The 24,825-nt window shown below is 40.3% G+C and overlaps 1 protein-coding gene across 1 annotated transcript in view; it reads right to left on the bottom strand.

The window, feature by feature from the left end:
• Positions 1-24,825, bottom strand: part of LOC121313518 (guanine nucleotide-binding protein G(olf) subunit alpha-like) — a 54,676-nt gene that overhangs the window by 12,805 nt on the left and 17,046 nt on the right. Inside the window, exons 2-5 of the mRNA XM_041246167.1 lie at positions 23,546-23,618; positions 22,948-23,002; positions 22,682-22,801; positions 11,461-11,558 (exon numbers count right to left, since the gene is read on the bottom strand). Coding sequence (XP_041102101.1) covers positions 11,461-11,558; positions 22,682-22,801; positions 22,948-23,002; positions 23,546-23,618 — 346 coding nt within the window. The remainder of the gene's footprint in view (positions 1-11,460; positions 11,559-22,681; positions 22,802-22,947; positions 23,003-23,545; positions 23,619-24,825) is intronic.

Raw genomic sequence — 24,825 nt, 5'->3', positions numbered from 1 at the left:
GCATGTTGTCAGTATCTTCCTTTGTAAAAACTTGTGAAAAGTAATCATTTAATATATTTGCTATTTTTTTTTCTTCATCTATGATTTTGCCATTTGTATCTCTTAAACATTTAACCTCCTCTTTGAATGTTCTCTTGCTGTTGTAATATTGGAAAAACATTTTGGAATTGGTTTTAGCCCCCTTAGCAATGGTCATTTCTATTTCTCTCTTGGCTTTTCTCCTTCCTTTTTGACTTGCATTTGCAGTTCTGTGTACTCTTTCTGTTAAAGCCACACTGGAGTGGCTTAAAAACAAAAAGGTCAATGTCCTGGAGTGGCCCAGTCAAAGCCCGGACCTCGATCCAATTGAGAATATGTGGAAAGAGTTGAATATTGCTGTTCACCAAAGGTCCCCATCCAACTTGACAGAGCTTGAGCAATTTTGCAAAGAAGAATGGGCAAAAATTGCAGTGTCCAGATGTGCAAAACAGGTAGGGACTTATCCAGATAGACTCATGGTTGTAATTGCTGCCAAAGGTTGTAAAATATTCTACCAAATATTGACTCAAGGGGGTGAATACTTACGCAATCAATTATTTTCTGTTTTGTATCTGTAATTAATTTAGAACAATTTGTAGATTATATTTTTCACTTTGACATTATGGGCTTTTTTTGTATTGATCAGTGGCAAAAACTCATTAATTAAATCCATTCTGATTTCATGTTGTAACACAATAAAATGTGGAAAAGTCCAAAGGGGGTAAATACTTTTAACAGCCACTGTAGTTATATAAAATGTGACCAGTGGCACGGTTAATTTGTACTGAACACCACCTGTAATGGAACTTTATTGTGACAACCACAGAATACAGCTTGTAAAGATCCTGTCTGAAAGTGAGTGGTCTGATCAATAATATAGTCAGAGGTTAACAGAATGTGGCACTGAAATGGTTAATGCTCACCAGACCACATCGATAATGGAACTTAATTGAGAGAATCATAGAACTCAACTGTGTACCAACTATAAAACCATATGTAAAAGTATGTGGTCTATATCATTGATATGGCCAGATGTTATTGCAATGAGGCAGTGAAAGGGATCATTGTTAATGGATAACACTGGTAATGGAACTTAAGTAAGAAAATTAAAGAATACAGCGGTGTGCTGAACATTGAGACAATAACTCAAAGTGTCCTGTCTCTCTGCAATATGGAACTTCAAAAGTCACACAACCTTAATATCACCACATTAGAATCTGAACTACACCTATGGAATCACAGAATGCATCGGAGTATCAATTTTATATCTTGAAGCTTTGCAGCAGGTCTTTGTCACCTGTAAACCAAAGTCGCATGACCCCGATGTAGTGGCCTTCTTAGGTCACATGTCAAAGATTTTACCCAAAGAGTTACCATAATTGAAAATATAATGTTTCAATTATAAGACATCAGCAGTAGCAGATGCAGCGGTAGCAGTATGTTACAGCACACTATACATTTGGGTGATATGCCAGCATTTTTGGTTCTTGATAAAAGTTTGCATTTCATGTGCTGCTATGCAGTTAACCTAGAGCACATGTTTTGTCATATTTTTTCATCATACAATTTGCACAGATGGCTGAGTGCCATTTAAGTAATAATTAGTGCAATAAAACACCATAATGTATGCAATGGAATAACATTTGTAATATTAACACACAACTATTCATTGATTTCACTTCCTAATTACATATGAATACACTGTATGTTATTTAACAGGCTAAAAAATAATAACCTTATTGTTTTAGAGTAGATCACTGCCTTAAGTAAATAAACAAACAATTGGCCAGCAGAGGGCAGACAATCCTTAAGAAAACACTAGATTTTGCACTTCTGTAAACCTACCTATGCAGTGACATAAGTCTGATATTAATCCTCATACAGCAATGCCACCCCCTCACCTTTGTGAAACAGTGATAGTCATGGCTGCACATGTGCAGTCATTTTATTATTTAGCAGGCAGGAAAGCAGCACATACTGTTGAAGTTCTTGCTGTGTTCTAGTTCTTGCTAGTTGAGCATATCGCAGTTTCTTCCTCTCATACGCCTCATCTACAGCATCCTCCCATGGCACTGTTAACTCTACCAGGTGAACAAGGTGTACTGATCCAGACCACAAGACAATATCTGGTCGGAGATTAGTGGTGGCAATCTTAGGTGGAAAAATAAGCTGTTCACCAACATCTGCCAGCATTTTCCAGTCTTTAACAGCTTTCAATTGTCCTGGGAGAGGCTTGGTTTTAACACCTTTTCTGGGCAGTTGCTCTCCTGGGCAGAAGAATGTTGTTTTTTCTGTGTAATATTTTGATGGAACTGGTGGCAACTTATTGGTCATGTTATGCTTGTCTTCCAATGCTAAGGCCAAACATCGCAGCACCTGGTCATGGCAGCAAGTAAACCATCCTTGTCTAAGACCCACCTTAAATCCTGTCAAAATGTGCCTAAATGTTGCAGGTGATGAACACCCAGAGGTTTAGGTTCTGTGGTGATGGGAGAACATCATATGTAGACCTGATGAGAAAACTGATCCTGCTATATTCCACTGTCCATAGGTCTTCCCAGATGATCTGGCGTTGTTCCACACTCTGCCAGCTCATCCATTCTCCCTGCTTGGCCTAGGAAACTGCCTTTTACACACCTCATCCTCTCCTCCTGCTTTTGCACCTCGTTGACTACCAGCTTCCTCCATTGAGCTGGGGCTGCCTTGTGCCATGTAGGAGGAGCTGAACTTGATGATATCACCGATTCGAAGAGCAGCCTTTGCATCTTCCTTGGCTTTCTTTGCCACCCACTTTCTTCCAGTTTTCAACACAGGTGCTGCCTCCCTTTCGCATCTGTTGCGTGACTCTAATGTAATTTCCAGTTGGACGTTGGCATTTAAAAAAAAATAAAAAATTTAAAAAGTGTTTACACTACATGACAGATTTGTTCATGAGTATTTAGATAGTTCCCCTGATTTTCTGGCAGAGAACAGTTTTAGAAAATGTGCATAATAAAAACTTGTGTACCGTGCATGCTTTCAACACGTTTGTTACTTTTATATCTTTTTCCAGTGGGAACCAATACAAATAATGAATAAAAACAATCCCTTTAGGTGGTGTTGCAGGCTGGATAATTACAGCTGAGGTTCCATGAGGCTTTGTTGTCTACTGTTGCTTTTTTTTTTTTTTTTTTTTTTTTTTTTAAATAATGTTAACTGGACAAACGCTGGCCAGGCATCTCACAAAAGAAGAAAACACAACATTACACTCAGCAGTGTTGATGAATTATTCAGTTTTTCCTCACTTTCCTGTCCTGTAAATACAGTGGCTTGCGAAAGTATTGACCCCCCTTGGCATTTTTCCTATTTTGTTGCCTTACAACCTGGAATTAAAATGGATTTTTTGGGGGTTTGTATCATTTGATTTACGTTATATGCCTACCACTTTTAAGATTCAAAATATTTTTTATTGTGAAACAAACAAGAAATAAGACAAAAAAACTGAAAACTTGAGCGTGCATAAGTATTCACCCCCCCAAAGTCAATACTTTGTAGAGCCACCTTTTGCAACAAATACAGCTGCAAGTCTCTTGGGGTATGTATCTATAAGCTTGGCACATCTAGCCACTGGGATTTTAATCCATTCTTCAAGCTCCAGCTCCTTCAAGTTGGATGGGTTCCGCTGGTGTACAGCAATCTTTAAGTCATACCACAGATTCTCAATTGGATTGAGGTCTGGGCTTTGACTAGGCCATTCCAAGACATTTAAATGTTTCCCCTTAAACCACTCCAGTGTTGCTTTAGCAGTATGCTTAGGGTCATTGTCCTGCTGGAAGGTGAACCTCCGCCCCAGTCTCAAATCTCTGGAAGACTGAAACAGGTTTCCCTCAAGAAGTTCCCTGTATTTAGTGACATCCATCATTCCTTCAATTCTGACCAGTTTCCCAGTCCCTGCCGATGAAAAACATCCCCACAGCATGATGCTGCCACCACCATGCTTCACTGTGGGGATGGTGTTCTCGGGGTGATGAGAGGTGTTGGGTTTGCGCCAGACACAGCGTTTTCCTTGATGGCCAAAAAGCTCAATTTTAGTCTCATCTGACCAGAGTACCTTCTTCCATATGTTTGGGGAGTCTCCCACATGCCTTTTGGTGAACACCAAACATGTTTGCTTATTTTTTTCTTTAAGCAATGGCTTTTTTCTATCCACTCTTCCGTAAAGCCCAGCTCTGTGGAGTGTACGGCTTAAAGTGGTCCTATGGACAGACACTCCAATCTCCGCTGTGGAGCTTTGCAGCTCCTTCAGGGTTATCTTTGGTCTCTTTGTTGCCTCTTTGATTAATGCCCTCCTTGCCTGGTCCATGAGTTTTGGTGGGAGGCCCTCTCTTGGCACTCTTTGTGCCACGAAGAGGGGGTGAGTAGGTTTTTAAGAAGGTCAGTAAGTGCTAACCCAGGAAGAGCAATTTGATTTGTTTAACTCTTGTTTACCTGCATGTTAGTTGCAGGGTTACATTTTATTATTTTAATGTTAAACCATGAACATTTGTTTGGCCTTTTAAAGAAGATGTTGGTGTGATGAAGCACAGCCTCACTCTGGTTTCTGATTGGTAGGTTGGAGATTTAATTATTTCTTTCTGTGTAATAAAACTACATTGAAAGAAACTGTTTGTGCACACTGTTTCCTCGATCGAAATAAAGAGAGAATATATATTATAGAGGATAACTGAAGTCCTTTTATTGCTTCCCATTTGCAAAGGAAATTGGCATTTCCAACCGACAAAAGTTGTCTCCTCAGTTAAGCGATGCGCAGTACGTGAATACCTTTCTTCATTGAAAAAAACAAACCTTAGAGATTCTTCAAGTGACCGTTTATACTGCATGAGGTGCTCACTGATAGCAATTGTGTTTTCATTTAATTTTGTGTGTTTTTTCTTTAATTAGTAAAGGGCAATGCACTTTTTGATCAATAGTTTCCATATTTTGAATGCTTTGTGCTGCTTAGTGCCCTACTGCACACTACAGCTTGAACTGTACTCCATTTCATTATAAATTAATACAGTAGTGGAAAAAAAAGATCACTTCTCTTAAAAATAAATAAATAAATAAAAATACTGTTTGTTTACCTCATAACTTACATATCAATGTAATCCTTCTGTTTAGTAAGTATTCCAAAAGGAATTCATGGAAAAGTCCAGGGACAACGACACAAAGCAAGCAGCTAAAGCTACACTGGAGTGGCTAAGGAACAAAAAGGTAAATGTCCTTGAATGGCCCAGTCAGAGCCCCAACCTAAATCCAATTGAAAATTTGTGGCATGACTTGAAGATTGCTGTCCATCAATGCTCCCCAAGGAACTTGACAGAGCTTTGTAAGTTTTGTAAAGAAGAATGGTCAAATATTGACCAATCTAGGTGTGCAAAGTTGGTAGAAACTATCCCAACAGACTCACAGCTGTAATTGCTGCCAAAGGTGCTTCCACCAAGTATTAACTGAGGGGGGTGGAGACTTATCCAATTATAATCTTTCAGTTTTGTATTTAAATTTTTTTTTTTTCCTCAATAAAAACTTTTCCCCTTAACAGTGTGGTGTGTGGTGTGTAGATAAGTGGAAAAAAATCCTAATTTAAAAAAATGCATGAAACTCTGAGGCACTGACACAACAAAATGTGAAAAAAGTTCAAGGGGGTGTAGACTTTCTGAAACCAGGAAGTCTCCATAGGGAAGCCAGCAGAGAGATGTTCCTTTCTGGCTTGTTTCATCTAGTTGAGCACGCCTTTCCTATGTATTACGCACATATGAAGAGGTAAGCTCTCACCTGTTCTCTCTCAGACTAAGGAATAAATAGCTCAAAACTGACACTAAACCGTCACATTTTTTTAAGTAAACAGTTTGGGGTTTGAATTTTACTCTGAGAAAACAGTACATTAAAGTCACACTTAATTTGCTTGTATTACAATACATCATTTAAACACATAGCATAAAATATATTCTTCCTATATTACAATGGTTTCTGCTGTAATGTAGAGTACCCTATGGATCTCAAAAGCTTGTCTGCTTAGTGTTTGCGGACAGCCAGGCGTGCATAAACTTGAAAGGGTTAAACTGTTTAGACATAGGCTACAAAGGAAAATCATCCCTGGTTGCACGTTTAGAATAGATATGCATTTAAACATGCAGCCAGGTGATATCACCTTTTCCCTATTTAACCACTATGCCCTAGTGGTTTGGAAAAAGAGGAAGAGGCTTTTCAAGTTCAGGTTCTTCTTAGTTAATGAAGAAACACCACTGTTTCACATTATGTGCCAGTGTTCCAAAGTTTCCATGTTGTACAGGTCATGTGGTCAATGTATAATGTGAGATACACCTGTACTGTACTAAGGTGCTGTGTCACAATACAGTACACAGTACAGTGAGTGCCCTATTCCTGAATCCAGTGGAAACACAATATCCCACAGTTATATCCCATATATACGTTTTCGGTGGTCCTACATTGCTTGCGTGAGAACACTGTATAAAAAGTGGGTAGCAAGTAAAAAAAAAAAATATATAATAATAATATTAATATATATATATTATAGTTATATATATATATATAATATAGATATATAATATATATATATATATAATTTTTCTTCAGTTTTTCTGCAGTAGGGAAAATGAGCATTAAAAGCAGACAAGGCGACATCAGTACCGCAAGAAAAGGTTCAGTAAAGCTGAACAGCGTCTTACACATTAAATGGGATAATCTCCATGATGCACTTTAATGCACATTTTGAATAAAACCCCAAAAGCTTTAGCCTAGTATACAAATGTTTGTTTTTTTTCTTAATGTCTAAGACACAGAAACCTGTTTTTTTCAGATTTTATGACCGTTTGAAGTCATGGATGGGTTTGTACATTGTAAATAATATAATTTCTATCTTTATAAACAATTACAAAATGAATTACCATATTTTAAAGCTTTTTGATACAACTAATTGAAATTATGAAATGGGGAAAAGATTGTGCTGAAGGAAGACACGCAGCGCTCTCAGGGGCTGATTGACATCGCCAGTCGGATTGCCACTTTCCGTCTGCATTCACTGCAAAAGCCGCTGTATGGTCCAGACGCCCCGCCCAGGGACAGATTTACATATATTTTTCCCTGGGACATTACAGCAGAAGAGACCCCAACGCCCCGCATTTAAAATCTTCTTCTCTTTACCCACAACAAAGTCGGCAAAGTGAAGCATTTCTGCTGGGAAAGATCCAAATCTGAAGGATAAGTGGACACAAGGGCAGCAGCTTTTTTTCTGAATATCATATTCTGCCATGTCTTGAAACTCGGTCAGAAAGCCAAAGACGTTGTGCACATTGCATTGAAAGGGCATCCAGAATTTGTACGCCTTGGAGACGCAATTCAGTGTGATCATCTCGAAGAGAACTGGGCAGTCGTCTTTCCCATCGCATTACATTCTGTCTTCACAACTGCTAATTGAATGGCACATTCTTCAGTCATCAAAATCATTGCGAATGTTTTGAAGATATGATTTTAGAGACCCCAGTAATTTAACCAGCAGTGACAGTTTGATGTCTTCTGCTTGGACTGACTTAACTGTTGCATTAAATCTCTCCAGGATTGTATCCCACAGGTCAGCTAGAATGACTGTTTCTATGTGGTCCATCTGGCTGCTAAAGTGTTTAGCCATGTGTCTACTTTCTGGCGGTTGATGGTCACTGTCTTGAGCAACTTTATCTACAGCATTCTTTATCTGCACATATCCTGTCTTAAACGCCCTAGCAGCATCGTGTCTTGCTGACCACTTTGTGTACGACAATCACTTGAAAACAATGTAATTTTTCCTCAGGTTTTAACAAAGTATTTCCCAGCGGTAAGAGGAAGAGGAGAACAAATTATATATTCCTGTTAGAATACCAAAGAAAGACATGACATCCACATAGCATTCAGCTGCCTTGTTTCCAACCAAATTTAAAGAATGTCCAGCAAACGGAACGTAAACACAAATATAAACTTCTTTTAGCTGTGCTTGGATACATATTTGATGCATTATCATATGACTAGCCTCTGCATTCTCATCTGGAGGAAACATTCAGAAATCGTTCAAACTGGAGCTCCAGTCACATCTACATAGCGCGTAATGAAGGTGAACTGATCTACGTGAGACTGATCAGTTGTGCTGTCAACGCTGATAGAGAAATACTTTAAATCATTAATCTCTTGAATAACTGCAGATTTTACTTTATTCCCCATCAATCCAATTAGCTCTTCACATACACTTCCAAACCTGGCAAGATGGTCTGAAAGGAATGGCTCAAAAACTGTGAAAAGAGCTCCAAAACTCCAAGAAAGTTTATTTTATGTGGCGAGCTGAGAGTTTCATTAGTCCCACGAAATGCAAGGCCACGTTCAGCAAGGAATGTGATCACATGAACAACACATTTCAGCATGTTTTGCCAGTACTGCTGCTCCTGTTTGAGCTGAATTTCCAGCAAGGTGTCAATTCTCCAAGCCTCTTGTCGCCTCATACACCACACAAGTTTTCACGTTCCCCGACTCTGATAGCAGCGTGTTTCCAATTTTCAAATCCTGAATCAGACAATGCACTTTTCTTTGATGAAAACAATTTGCACACAAAGCAAAATATACACCCTTTTGACGGCGAGTACAGCAACCACTCACGATCAACAATTCCCCTATTCTGCAGCGTTCTTTTAAAATGTCTGTTGGAACGTGTCGAGTTCGACCCTGTTCGCATTTTCTCTCCAAAGCCACATGCCTCTCACAGCGATTGTGACAATCAGTGGGTCCCCGCTCTGTCCAGTACACACGAAGTGACTCATCATCCACTTTCCATTTGGCTGGATCATTACTAAAGGTAAGCACAGCAAGAGTGGGGCTAGATGGTGGTCTTGGAGGCGAGTCTAGTGGCAAGTCTAGTTTATTTTCTGCACCCAGGCCTAGTTCTTCAGCAACGTCGTCGTCAGCGCTGACAGTTAAACTGGTCAGATCCACTGTTGCTGTCGTTGCTGCATCTTGCAATAATTTAAACCCGAAATTAGATAATTGGGATATTTTACTAAGCAAACAGTGTTCGTTTCCTTGTATATTGCTGTGGTTCAGTTGCCTGACAAATTGTGTGTGTATATATATATATATATATATATATATATATATATATATATATATATATATATATATATATATATATATATATATACTCTATCTATCTATCTAAATAAAATAACCCAGGAGTGGCACTGATTCTTTTTTGTTTTAAAAACACATACATAGCAGAGGGAGACCAGAAGCGCAGGTAGTAAGATGCACCCTTAAATTCAGCGTCTCTTTTGTCTTTGATTTGCAACCCTCCGTCAGGGGCCAATTCCTTCACTCCTGCTGGCTGCACATTTAGTCTCCGCTCCAAAGAAATCGGGTTCCATCACAGCGGACAAATCAATCTCCCGAATGGATGAAACCAGGAGCTTTTATACCAGGTGCTCAGCTTCTTCAAATTAACCAATTTATATATACAACAAATAACAAAAATGTATATTTACATAGTTATTAAATTATTATGTAAACAGATAAGCAGGTTCATCTATCTACCATGACTAGCTCGTGTTCACAATGTTCCTGTTTCGAGTTCTGCTACTGCAAAAACTAGGCTATGTAAAATATTTCAAATAATCTTTAAATATACACTTGTACTGTAAGACGCCATTTATTATTAATATGTATTGGTATATGTATTAGTATATGTATCAGACAGTACCGGGCGGGACTAAAGGTATATCAGACCGTGTACCGGACGGGGCAAAGTGTATCAGACCATGTACCAGACGTGTTTTAGTCACACCGCTCCTTATTTATCGCTTTGCATTAAACCGCGCCCTCCATCCACCTTCACCAATCATGGGCATGGCATTAGGACCACAATTAATAACAATATATATATATATATATATATATATATATATATATATATATTTAAGATGGATACACTTTAAATCATCAATACATAGTCACTTATTCTCTTTCTTCATTCCACATTTAAATGAGAAAGTAAGGACGCAGAGGATTTAAAAACCCATTTAATTGTTTCACAGCCAAACCCAATAAATTAAAATGATTTTACTGTTATTACTAGCATTGTTATTACAGTATACATTTTATTTATATCACGGCCTGGTTTTACTACTAGTAGTAACACCCTTAGTGCTTAATTTCCGATCATTGAAATGCATTTCAATGTGTTAATATTTGTGGAATAAAAAGGTACATTGTTTTAACACTACTACAATAACAGTTATAAAATCAGTTTAATTGACAGTGTTTTGCTGTGAAGCAACTAATGGGCTTTTAAATCCTCCAAGTCCTTACTCCACATTTAATAAAAGCAGAACAAAAAAAGCACAAAAATGAGGGTGCAACATTTTAATAAGTGACTAGTCTTTATTACAATGTTAATGCAATTATAAACAGTATTTGTAAAATTTGTCCACGTTAATTTTTTTAACTTTATAAAATATGTATTTAATAAAATGTTGCACCCTCGTTTGTCCGTTTTCTACATTCTGTACGCAACAAAACCAGTAAATTAAATAACAGCTAATATATTATAATCTGCAAATCTAGTTTTTTGGGGGGATTTTATTTGTGAACAAAATGTATTTCATATTAAAACCTGCCGCCGTTGCACTTTGTATGAACTATTGCCGTGATTAGCCCCACAACTTTCAAATTAAAGAGGGTTGGGCTATAGACTCGCTGTGCTACAATAGGTCTGAAACGACACAAGCTCTGTTGACGATGTTTTAACAGGGTGTTGGTCAGATTAAACATGATCCCTGTCTGGGTAGTTGATCAGTCAATCATCCTGGAGGCGGGCCCACCGAGTCTGCCTTTTACCGCGGAGCTTTTACAAATCGCCAGGAAGTCAAAAAAAGTATTTTGCAGTCAGGTATTGGCGCTCCCATAATAACCTTGTCACGGCAGCGCAGATGGGAGCGGCCCACAGTTTGAAAACCTCTGCTATAACCTTCCCCAAATCAATAACTGGGACAATTGTGGACATAGTAGTGTGTTCCAGGTAAAAAAGGTGACACATATTAATGTTACCTATGAAAAAAGTATAGTTGTACTGGCAATGAGTGTTGACCATTTGGGACCCACGCAGCACTCTATAGGCACAACCTCAAAGGCTGCATTTCAATACATTTGTTGCTATTTATAAATAATGCAGAGAGTGTTAAGTGAGCACACATTTAAATTGCAGTAATCTTATGATCAGACTCCTTATTGCAGTGAGCACCTGAAGAGTGGGAGCTGTCAAGAATTAGTTTTTTTATGAGTGGGGTTGGTGGGAGAATATGGTGAAATAGGGTAGCAATGTATTGCCACAAATGTTTACAATTTTTCACTTAAACCAGCTTTACACACACATAATGAAACCCAGGTACTTACTACTGTGCACAGTCGATGAGCTGATATTCATTCGACCTCTCAAAACATGCCTTTACTCCTTCATCACCCCACAGTTTCTTCGCATGCTCAAAGAATTCCTGTTTAGGGAAAATAAAACGTTACTTACATCTTGAAGCATCCCCTTTAATTGAAAACCAAGCGTTTTTGATTGCATGAATACTTTTTTTGCCAGCTGGGGAAAGAGATGATGCTAACAGCAAGAGCTCTTGTTTTTTACTTTCAAAAGTACTTCGCTTGATTATTATATTACTATGACTAATGCTTGGACATGCATTAAAATTAATATTGTTTAACTGACTGAACTGAAAAAAATAATATTACAGTAAAACAATGAAATAATAACATTTTAAAAATCCAGGAGAAAAATACACACATGAAAGCACACTATAAACAAAGGAGAGAAACACTTTTGAACAGTAGTGTGTTTTGAATTATTTCTTCACATCTTTTGATGCTGTAATTTATCAAATTATTTCAGGAACAGAGAGACATTGTCATTTTTGCCTGAATCACTTTTAAAGTAGTGTTAATTTGAATAAATGAAATTGGTAATCAGTGTTGAGACAGGTATTCAAACAGCTACAGATATTCAAAACAACTTCAAAGAACCCCTCAGAACAGTAGATGCTGACCAATTGTTGGACTTAACCTGTCAATGGCCAGAGCAAAACAACCCTTTTGGTTCAAAGAGAAATACAGACAGGCAGTGGGCTCAATGGGCTCTCCAAATCTTAAAATGAGTACTGGCACAATATTTTCTCTTATGCAGAATTATTTGCACAAGCATGCAAGAGTTAGGTCAAATGGATAGCTACATCATTGCAACATTTTGTTTCTAAGTGACTATGTCACCAAAATATGTCCAAGAGCTGGGATGAGACATCACAGTGGGTTCATGGTTATAAAATATGCACTACATAGACACTCTCTCTCTGAGGATTGTGGGAACAGCTTGCAGGGAGGCAGTAGTGTTTGAACGCTGGTGCAGTAGGATGGTGTTTTTTTTTTAGCTACCATTTTTTGCAATATTCTATAATCATTTGTTAATCATTTAGTTTGTTTATATATCTTTGTTCCATTGTTCTGGTTTGCATTTTACTGTTTACAGAGTAGTTTTGTGTGTGTGTGTGTGTGTAGATCTCGTTATGGGATCTCACTCTGGAGAACTGGGGGCTCTCAGCCGCTGACACAGGGTTAGCTGCTTGCCGGATACCGTCGTGTCGGTGGAGGATTGCCTGCTGGCAGTAGGAGAGGTAGTCGGCAATGAAAACAGTGTCGGCTTCCCGTATGAATAAGAGCTTTGTCATCTTTTTAAGAGGTATCGCTGGTCAATCAACTGGTGGAGGAAGGATTTTTAGTGAAAGGAGATTTTATTCAAGTGTCCCCCTTAGAAACCCCTGTTACCAAGGTTATTATGTCTAACGTGCTGCCGTTTTATAAAAAATAAGACTTTAGAGAATGATCTTGCCTGGTATGGCAAGCTAGTGTCCCCAATGAAACATATTCCATTAGGGTGTAAAAATGCTAATGTTAAGCACGTCCTGTCTTTTCGGAGACAGGCGTTTTTACTGCTGAATAACCCGGGGCAGGTGATTGATGTCGCTTGGAGCTTTAGTGTGGAGGGTACGGGCTGTGTTGTATTTGTTAGCTCAGAGACAATGCAGTGCTTCAACTGTGGGGAACAGGGACACCAAAGGAGAGCCTGCCTGAGAAAAAACTGAAATGGTGAAAGGCAGGAGCAGGGTACTGATGGCAGGGAGGAGGCTGGGGATGTTGGGGGTGAGCGGGAGGATGAGTCAGCTCCCCCGTCGCAGCGGCAGCTGGAGTCTGCAGAGACCAGGGAGCCGCCGAATCAAATGGAGCCGCCGACACCACAGCCGAGGCTGAAGAGAGTCAGCCGCGGTCCTTCACAAAATGAAGTTACTGAAAATTATGGGTCATTTGTCATAGTAACTAAAAAAAGTAAAAAATAAGGAACCTGCAGATTTGCCTAACAGCGAGTCTGTGCTGGAGGGGAGCCTGCAGTCTCAAGCCGGTGTGTCTGTCCCTCCTGATATGGAGGGAGAGGGGTGCGGCACGGTGACGGGCTCCAAACCCGGTATTGTGCAGCGCTTTTCTCTCTCTGAACCCCAGCAAGCGGAGATAGAGGCAGAGGCAGCGGTGACGGCTGTGGCTGTGCTGGGAGGAGGAGAGCGGGGTGGAGGAGGTAGAGAGAGCCGCGGAGGAATGGACAGCCGTGGACAGCGGAGCAGAACTGGAGGGGAAGCTCTCTGACGCCTCGCTTATCTCTGACATCCCCGACAGCCAACCCGTTAACAGAAGAGAAAAAAGTTTATACCCTTGACAAATTTAAACAGTTCATGGAGAATACAAAAGGGAAAAGGGAGGTTGAAACTGAAAACTTCTTCCCAGATCTGAGATTGTTCCTCCTCTCAGCACACATCGTCACACTAAAGGCAACACTAGAAGAATCTGACCAGCAAAAAAGGTACCGTCTTAAAAAATATCTTCAAATAATTAAGATTTAGCTAATGTTGCTAAATAATATTTTTAAAATGGATACTTTTGTATAAGAATGTTTTTATTGTTGCTTGTTTTACTCTGTCAGTTTTATTATTTTTAGCCACTACGGAAAAGTGTGTTTTTATTTCTTTTAACATGAATGACTGCAGACTGTGTGAGTTTTTAGAGCAGAAGCGGGCGGGGGTAGTGCTGCTGCAGGACACTCACTCAGACAGGGAGAATAGGCGGCGTGGCTCAAACACCAGTGCAGGAGTGGCAATTTTATTTAAGCCCAGACTAGGAGCAACAATTTTAAATATCGAAGAGACTGAAAAGAGGAGGTTATTAAAAGAGAGCAAGGTTGGGTGGCACTGTATTTGTTTTTACTAATATTTATGGACCGAATAAGGGGAGGGAGGGAACGCATTTTAATTTTTACCAAACTAAAGCAACCTCTTTCAAGGGTTGATAATGATGATGTGGTGGTAGTGGGAGGAGACTTTAACTGCACCATTGATTTTACTATGGATAGAAACAATGAGGAGCCCAATCCCCAGTCCTCCAGTGAATTAGCTGCAGTTTTTCAGTTCAGTGGCCTGGTTGATGTCTGGAGGTCTCTGCACCCTAATGCAAGGCAATACACCTGGTCTCACTGTCACTCACAACAAATACATAGAGCAAGGTTAGACCGTTTCTACACGTCACACACTCATTTGAATAAATTCATTAAAGCCAACATCATTCCCAGTAGTCTCTCTGACCACCACTGCCTGTTAGTTACAGAAATACCTACCACTGACTCTCACAGCACCTCCTACTGGCATTTTAATGTAAAGTTATTACAGGACACAGTTGTTGTATAGCAATTTAAGCAATTCTGGAACATATGGAAAAAAGAAAAAACACTCTATAAAAATATGAGGCAGTGGTGGGACATTGGCAAAACACAGATTAAAATATTTTTTCCAGCAATACACACTCAATTCAACTGGGTCACTGAACACAGCGGTGAGAGAGTTGGAGCTTAAAATTTTCCAGTTAGAGAGCTGTCTGGACACAGACCACAAGAAGCAGAACCTGTAAACCCTGAGGGAGCAGAAACACATGCTGGGCAGCCTGCTGAAGGAGAGAGTGAAGGGGGCGCTGGTGCGCTCTTGCTTCATGGAACTAAAAGACATGGACACCCCCTCCAGTTTCTTTTTTGGCTTGGAGAGGAGGAGAGCAGACAGCCGGCAGATGCATTGCATCCGGATGCCTTGCTGCAGGGAGCTGTACAGCCGGGAGGAGATTAGCAGGGAGGCAGTAAAATTTTATACTGAATTATATAGTAAACAGCCATGTGACCAACAGGATATGGACCTGCTGCTTCAGGATTTGCCCAACCTTAGCAAAGAAGAACAACATCAATTAGATAAGCCACTAACATATCAGGAGCTGACCACTGCTGTTACACAGCTTTCAAACAGAAAAGCTCCTGGTATTGACGGACTGCCCGCTGAATTTTTAAAAAAAAATTCTAGACTGTGATTGGAGAGGATTTGTTGCAGGTGCTGGGAGAGCCTCCAGGATAAAAAACTGCCCCTCAGTTGCAGGAGGGCACCAATCACAAACTACTGCCCAAGAAAGGAGACCTGTGTTTGTTAAAAAACTGGAGACCTGTTTCACTTTATGTTCTGATTTTAAAATAATTTCAAAATGTCTGGCCAATAGATTAAACATATGTATAGGAGCTGTAATTCACATGGACCAAACTTACTGTATACCGGGATGCTCCATTTTTGATAATTTGTTTTTAATTCTAGACTTTTTATCAATGGCTAATACATGTGACTTGAATGTTGGGATGGTCTCTTTAGATCAGGAGATGGCGTTTGACAGGGTCGACCATACATACCTTTTTAAAACCCTGGCAGCCTTCGAGTTTGGCCCTGTTTTTATTTCTTACATTCAGCTTTTATACTTAAATGTTTTTAGCATTTTAAAGTTCAACAATGGGCTGAGTCAACCCTTCCCAGTGTGCAGGGGTATTAGGCAGGGCTGCTCCCTGTCTGGAATGCTTTATTCACTGGCCATAGAGCCCCTGCTGCACCTGCTGAGGGGTAGGCTGGTTGGCTGGGCAGTGCCCTCCTCACCCTCCCCTGTCACAGTGAAGGTGTCTGCATATGCAGATGATGTGAATGTGTTTGTGTACAGTGAAGGAGACATCGAGATACTACTGCTCACATTCCAGAGAGCATCTACGGCAAGAGTTAACTAGGCAAAGTGTGACACCTTCCTGTCAGGCAGTTGGCATGATTGCACACCTCCTGTCCTGCCTGAGGTGCTGAGATGGGACAGGACAGGTATAAAAGTGTTGTGTGTGTTTTTCAGAGTGGAGACCTATGTGCAGAAAAACTGGGAGGTCCTGGTGGACAAGGTGAGGGGGTGGCTGGAGAGGACTGCTGGCCCAACTGTCCTTTAGGGGGAAGGGTCCTGGTGATTAATAATCTGGTGGCCTCCATGCTGTGGCAGAGGCTGGTGTGTCTGGACCCTCCCTGCAGTATGGTGCAAGAGATCCAAAGAATACTGCTGGAGTTCTTCTGAAGCGGGAGACATTGGTTGCGGCCAGCAGTCCTGTATCTCCCTACTGATGAAAGGGGACAGGGGCAGGTCAGCATTGCCAGCAGGGTAGCAGCTTTCAGACTGCAGGCAGTTCAGAGGCTCCTGTATGCTGGAGAGGAGGCTCATTAGAAGAGGCTGGCTTGTTTTTTTACTCAGCAGAGTAGGGGGACTGGGGTTAGGCAAACACCTGTTTTTAATTGAGAGTACTGGATTAGCTAAAATAGGTCTCCCTTGTTTCTACTTGAGTGTTTTAGATGCCTGGAGGGCAGTGAGGGTGGAGAGATATGAGGGGTCTCTGACAGGCAGGGTCCTGTTGGAGGAGCCCCTATTCTTCATTCCGTTCTTCCCTGTGCGTTTCTTTCAGTCAATGATGCTTTGTGCCGGTTTTGTGAGGGCAGGAGTGACCAGGCTGAGCCATTTGATCAACCTTGACCTCTTCTGCTGGTTGACTGCTATACAGCTGGCCAGGTGGCTGGGCTGGCACTCTGAGAGGCTGGCAGAGAAAATGGTTGGCGAGCCGAGAAGCTCCCTCTCCCCCGAGCTCAGGATGTCCAGCGGCACAGGGCAGAGACAAGACTTCACCTTTCCAGGGTTGCTAGTGTGTCCAGCAGTAGGTGAAGAAGAAGGGTATGGAGAGAATGAGGGAACGCTACTCAACTTTAACACAGTTAAAGACTTAACTCTTCACACAACAAGGAGTAAGAAAATCTACCAGTTGTGTGTGAAGACGTCACATTTTCACCAGTTGAAAGGGTTGGTGGATTCAAGGTGGAGGGCATGTCTGGAGGTAGAGGAGGGGCACAGGCCAGTATGGAGGGTGCTGTATAAACTGCCCCTCACCAAGAGAGTGGGGGACCTACAGTGGAGGATCCTGCACTGTATTGTGTCTACCGGCAGGTTTCTCCACAGATCTGATTCCAGTAATAGCTCAGAGCGCTGTTTCTGCTCTGCAGAGGAGACAGTGTTCCACATGTACAGCGAGTGTGTCAGGCTAGGACCACTCTTCCATCTCTTACAGGAGCTCCTTGCAGGGCCTGGGTGAGGAGTTCAATAAACAGCGTTTTATCTTTGGAGTTCCCTACAGTTATAAAAAGAGAAGCAGGTGTGTTTTATTTAATTTTATAATGGGTCAGGCAAAATGAGCCATTTTAAAATCCAGAAAGAACAGTATCTCTGGGACCGGGCTGACTGATGCGGTACTGCAGTTCAGGGTGTTGGTTGTCGGCCGGATAAGAGTGGATTTTGAATTTTTAAAACTAAATGATAACCTGGAGGACTTCCAGGAGAGGCGTGTGATGTGAGTGAGGAGGGGAGCTCTAGTTTTTGTTCTAATTTTATTTTTATTTTTTATTGTTTTACAGTGTTTATTAATTTTGGCTTTAATATGTTTTATTTTTTTTTTTTATAATCCTTTTATTCTGTTTAAAATCTGTTTTTAAGGAGAACAAGATGTATTTTAGGATTTTTTTAATTCTGCTGAGGCAGTAGGAATCTTAATTTTTGTTGAGTTTTACCTTTATTGAATTTTAATGGATTTTATTTGGAATGTTTAAATAAAGGATCATAAGTCAAAAGTCTCTTTCTCTCTGCATGCTGGGAGTCTGTGGTGAGTGAGTGTAAGCGGGAGTGTTCGAGTTTGCTGTGCATGAAATCTATATTTTCTCTTTTTTCTTTGTGTTTGTTTCTCAAAGTATTTGTTTTTTATTTAGTTGTTTTGTTTTTGGGCCATTATGGCCTTGTTGGGAGTGAGATCATCTCCCAGCTTTTCATATGATTCTTTGACGAGGAGAAATGGGCTTAAGACTGTCACAGGAGCAGGTGTTGGTAGAGGACTGTGCTTTGGCCGTAGGAAAGGAGGTAGGTTACAAGAATATCATCTCTGCCAGGGCAGGAGACAGGGTCGGGGAGCACAGAGGATGTTCAACGTGAGGAAGGTGAAGGAAAGGTGACGAAGAATGTTGACTCGGGTGAAGGTACATCTCGTTTGCAAGGTGCTCCTGCTCTGAACAGCGGGGTGAACTTGGCGGAAAAGTCATTTGTTAGTGAGACAGCGGGGGAGTCTGCAGTGATTTCCCCAGCTGAAAGTGTTGACCTACAGGCCACTCCTGTTAAGAGTAGTGGGGCGGCCCCAGTGGAGAAGCCAGCTGTTAGTGAAGGAGTGGGGGACACTGCAGTGAAAACCCCCACTGTAAACGTACCAGTCAGTAATATGCTGAATACAGATGAAGATCAGGAGGGGTTAAAAACACCAAAAGCTAGGAAAAAGAAAAGAACGTTAAAATCATCTGAAAGTATGACAGTGCAAAAGAAAAAACGCTGATCGACATAGATCAGCAAAGAACTAAGCTGAATGGGGCTACAGTGGATCTCAGCACTCTGATGTCACAGGCTCCTGCCCAGGTGGAGGAGTCTGCCTGCATTGAAGCACAGTCTCCTCGGCCGGAGAGCTTGCAGGTCTCTTGCAAGGGTTCTCCGTTGAGCTCCGCAGCTGATGAGACAGACTCTGACAGTGCAGGGGAAGGGGATTTTACTGATGAGTCACAAATTGATAGAGTGTATAGCGCCCAAAGCATAAAAGCTTTTCTAACTGAAACTAAATGTAAAAGAAAAATTGTCATTGAGGATTTTTTCTCTGATTTGAAGCAGTTTGAATCGATGGGCAGGCTGATATTACAGAATGCCAGGTTAGCTGGGTTTAGTGATGCTGAATGTTACAGACTAAAAAAATGAACAAGCACTGTCCGCAGTGTTCTAAAGTAAGTACCAGGTTGAGTTTTTTTAAAACTCCCCTCTTTCACTGTTGTATTGTTGTTGTTACTGTATGTTTTTTTTTCTTGTTTCTCTTTCCACTTCTGCTTTCATGAACTCTTAAAAATAGGCAGCCTCAATGTAAATGGCATTCATGGTTTAAATAAAAGAGCGGCTGTCTAAGTTTATTGAACAGAAAAAATTAACTAAGTTTCTTACAAGAGACTCATTCTGATATTTCCAATGAAAATGAATGGAGGAAAGAATGGAAAAGAGAAATTTGTTTTAGTCATGGGTCTAATTTAAGTGCAGGGGTAGCAATTTTATTTTCGGAATATTTTAAACCTGATTATTGTAAAGTAATTGATGTTTTTAGAGGCAAGATTTTAATGGTAGAGGCCAATTTTAAAAATAACACTTATTTGTATTAATATATATGCTCCTAATAATGCTCTGGACTGGAGTGATATGTTTACTGTTCTTGATAAAATGCTGGCAGGCTGTGGGACACAAGAGACTGTGATTATTGGGGGTGACTGAAATTGCACTGTGGATTATAAAGTAGATAGGAACAATTTGGAGCCCAGTCCACAGTCAGCAAAACAGCTTCTTCACATTATTGAATCATACAATTTGGTTGATGTCTGGAGCAATGCAAGTGGTACTGCTAGACAGTATACCTGGTTAAAACCTGGCCCTAATCTAATTTCAGTGGCCAGGCTGGATAGATTTCCAGACATCATTTAAATTTGATTAAAGGCAGTTTTATCTCCCCCAGTGGCCTGTCCGACCATTACTGATTACACTGTCCTTATTTCTTCCTTCTGTAAAAATGCATAGTGCTTATTGGCACTTTAATAATAGATTATTACAGGATGGGTATTTTAAAGATTGTTTTAAATATTTCTGGACTGAGCGGAGAAAAAGAAAATCATGTTTTAAATCAGTAGTGCAGTAGTGGGACATAGGCAATATCCAAATAAAGATCTTTTGTCAGCAGTACACTGAGAATGCTAGAGGCAGCCTGAATGACTCTATGGAGAAGCTGGAGGTGGAGATTCTGGGGCTTTTTAAAGACCTGGAATCTCAATCAAACAGCAAGCTGTTAGAAGATCTGAAATATAAAAAACAGTCATTGGTTGACCTACTGGACATGAAGGCACAAGGAGCACTGGTCCGCGCCCAGTTCCAGGATTTGACAGAGGTGGACAAGCCAACAAAGTTCTTCTTCGGGTTGGAGAAGAAAGCAGCAAAGAGCATGGTGATTCACTGTTTGAAAACTCCCGCTGGTCAGGTGCTGGAGGACCCAGTGGAGATCTATAGGTTTGCTACAAGTTTTTATAAAAGCTTATTCGCAGCAGAAGCTGAGAGAAATGCACAAGAGATCCAGCTGTTCCTGCAAGATCTCCCACAGATTCCACAGGAGGAGGCAAAAGACCTGGAACCCCTGCTTACATATAAAGGGCTCACTGATGCAATGCAGCAAATAAATGGTAGAGTGCGGGGAATAGATGGGATCACCGTTGAATTTTACTAAGAGTGCTGGGCCCTGCTGGGGTGGGAACTGTACATGGTGCTGCTGGAGAGTATCAAGGAGGGCTTGCTACCTCTGAGCTGTTGGCGGGCGGTGATCACCCTGGTCCCCAAGAAAGAAATACTTAGCTACTTGAAGAACTGGAGACCAGATCACCAGTATTTGTTTAAGGTGTTAGAGGCCTTAGCTTCACAGAGTTTGTTCAGTTGTTGTACTGTCTCGATTTCAGTGTACTAAAGATTAATGGTGGCCTGAGTGAACCCATTCCAGTACAGACAGGTATCAGGCAGGGCTGCCCCCTGTCTGGTATGCTCTACTCCCTTTCATTTGAACCCCTCCTGCACAGGATTAGGCAGTTGTTGTCTGGCATCCCGATCCTCGCCAACCCTTCCCAGGCTGTCAAGGTCTGCATGTGCAGATGACCCGACAGTGTTTGTGTCCAGTAAGCAGGATGTGGAGATTCTGTGTGACTGCCAACATCAGTTTGAGAAAGTCTCCTCTGCTAAGATTAACCGGTATAAAAGTAGTGCCCCTTTGGTGGGGTCTTGGTGATGCTCACCCCCCTGACCTCCCGGTAGGGCTACGGTGGAGCCACTCGAGTCCTAAGATCCTGGGGGTCTTCCTGGGCGAGAGGAGGGATATCCAAAGAAATTGGGAGGGAATGATAGAGCAGGTGAGGGATTTTATTGATTTTAATAGTTTTAGCTGGATAAGTGCAGACACCCTATCTACTTGTCTAAATTTCAGATCTGTAAGAGTCTTAAGTTTTCTTTCAGATTTGAGAGCGTCCATCCCTCTTGCAGCAATAGAGAGAATAAACCATTTTTTTCTCGAACATTGCTGGCCAGACAGTGACACTAAATTCCCCTCTCTTTTAGTGTCCCCTTCTGTTACTCAGGACCCTGATAAACCAGGCCACCTACTGAACTTTAACAGTCTGTCTAGTCTCTCTCTCTCCACAGTGGATAAAAAACAGTTGTATGAAGTCTGCGTAAAAGTCCAACACTATCCACAGCTGCAGTCTCTCCCTGACACCCCGTGGAGAGAGCGTCTCACTGTGAAGGAGAGCGCAAGACCTGCCTGGCGAGGCCTGTATAAACTGTCGCTCCCCAAGAGGTCAGGGGATCTCCAGTGGAGGATCCTCCATGCCACCATTGCTGCCAATTTTAATACTGATACAAGCAATGTATTGCTGAGATCAGCAACTCCATTTTTGATAAACAATTTTGATATCAAAAATAGAATTGCTAATATCGTAAATACAATTGATATCAAAATTGATATCAAAATAAAAGGTGCTATTTTTGATATCAACAATTCTGTTTTTGATTCTGTTTTCCGATATCAAAAATCCATGCTAATGAACATCCGGATTCAATTTTGGACTTCAAAAACACATACCAATAAGATGAAGACTTCCGGTCAACACATTTGTAAGCACATTATCCTGGGTATGCCAAGTACGCCATTGGCCGATAGTGTTGATAATGTTTCTGCTGTATTAAGGCGCAAAAGATAACACACAGAAAGACTGAACATATTGTTTTTAGTTTTTAGCCTGGGGAGATCAGAGGAGCTTTTGCTACTGTCTTCCTTTAAGCAGGATGGTACAATACCTAAACAATTAGAAATAAAACAGTTGCATCTAAAACACCTGACTTAACTTTATCTAAAACAAACAAGAAAACTGCCATAAAACTGCTTTTAGCAACAGCATAAAAAAAAAAACCTTTATAAAAATTAGAAACAGGTATTTTTCCCCAGCAAGTTGAATACTTAATGAGGTAATGGAGGTGGTACTCCCATGCTTCTCACCTGTGTGTAATCGAAGTCTGAGAGCGGAGCTATGCTTTTGATGTAGTCCATTCGGAACTGGTTCTCCGGGTTGGCTAATGGAACTGGGGGTATTAAAATGCTCATCGCTGAAACTATAGTCTATAAAGCGGATAAAAACAAAAACACAGGCATTAAACTGCATAAATACAGGATAAAATAAGAATAAAATCTAGCCTGATCAGCAAAATGGGATTGCAAGTGTGCAATTTTAGGCAACCAACCACAAAAAATGATAGCACACTCACCACTATGGCATCCTTCATATTTTTTCTAATGTCTTGGATTTTCTGTTTCCTTTCTCTGTGTGAAACAGGAGGACATCTTATTTTATTTACAAAACTCAATACAAGTAATGTTTTCATGAAAATGGGAGCTCTCATTGGAACTTCTGCAGTCTTTTAATAATGGGTGACTAATTCTGACTCTTCCACACACACTTTATTTATATATTTATTTCATTCATTTTATGTAACTTAATATGTTGAACTACATCAAATTAAATCCAGTTATGACAGCTGAAATATGATGATCTATTTTCTCATGATTAGCTATTTTAGTAGCCTATGTGATAGCAGATGAAATCCCATGTTTCAGGTTATGAGTTATTAGTAATCAGTTGAAAGTAGTCGCCATGTTGTTGCTATACTCTGGGCCCGAGAAGCGCTGCAGTAATAACACAAATAAAAATGAAACCCTACATGTATACATTTTCTATTCCAACTGATCTATGTAATGTCATTCCACGTATAATATCATTTACAATAGAATAAACCCTACAAGTACAACGCAACGTAACAAACGTCGTTTCAGACGTGCAAATGGGGTTAAATATAGTTCACTCACTCTGGATTAAATCCATTGACGTGCAGAATCCTCATCTGTTTGACAATAGTACTCTTTCCAGACTCGCCAGCCCCTTAAATGAAAAAAAAAAATAAAAATAAAAAAAAAAGACCAGTTAAAAAAATAAATCTTATTTCCCTTCTCGCTGGCACTTATTGAATGCTGTTGAAACCAAAAACGTCGCAATACATACAAAGCCTATCCCTGACATATAAGCTGTCAAACACAAGTAAGGGAAAAACCATGAATGTATAGTTTTGAAAGACACATTTACAGCTTACCTAATAAAAGAAGGCGATGTGTGGCTTTGTACGCTTGTCTTTCTTTCTGTAACTGTTTTTCTATTTTTTTTTATTCGCTTCTCGTTGTGCTTTTTCGTCGACGTGTTGATCTTCAGTTTTGCTGTTGCCTAAACAATCCATCTTTCAATGTTTTACTTTATTAAACAGCAAATATAATAAAACAAATAATAAATGTAAAAATACATACTAGAACTGCCAGGCAGTCTTACGGCCCCCAAGCCCCAGTATCAGTACCCGTCTAAGCGTGTTCAGTTCTCAATGTGCCAAGTTTAAAATCAGCAACTTCAACAGTTCCACAGAAGAATATTTTGAAAGTTTTTTTTTTTTTTTTTTTCAACAATGTGTCAGACGGCCATCTTGTTTAACGCACAAATGCCATTTTTGAAAATGTAAATTATACCGACACAGGCACGATGGTTTTTTTTTTTTTTTTTTTTTTATCTCGTTTAGCACTACATAGACAATATTTCAGACTTAAGAAAATCAGTAGCATTAGAGAACCGATTACTTCAATTCACAAACTCTGAGCTGGTTGCACGTTTAAAAGGATCTCATCGTATTTTACTGTGCTTTTTTCTTTAAACGTTTTTCATCATACATCACTTTAATATTTAAGTGAAGGTTTTCAGAAAATGAGTGTAGGGACACTAATATACAAAGTTTGGATCGTTTCAATAGTTTTATGTCATGCAGATTTACATGTGTGATATAGAATACTCTTTTTTTTGTTTGTTTTTTTGTTTTGTTTTTACAATAAACAATCACCATATTTAAAAATCCTTCATTCTTTTTCTGACTTAGATTATATAAATAATTTGTGTTTCCCCACCCCACACACAAGCACACAGACGTTTCAGAACATTGCTGTACTTCATAATATGCTTGTTCCATAAGTATTACAGCATTCTAGTCAAGGATAAATATTTTAATCACACACACCCAACCTATCGGGACTCCGATAAGGGTGTGTGTGTGTGT

This window comes from Polyodon spathula, chromosome 3 (assembly GCF_017654505.1).
Source record: "Polyodon spathula isolate WHYD16114869_AA chromosome 3, ASM1765450v1, whole genome shotgun sequence".
Lineage (NCBI taxonomy): Eukaryota > Metazoa > Chordata > Actinopteri > Acipenseriformes > Polyodontidae > Polyodon > Polyodon spathula.
Note: the sequence above shows the minus strand (reverse complement) of the source record. Positions and strands in the feature narration are given on the sequence as shown.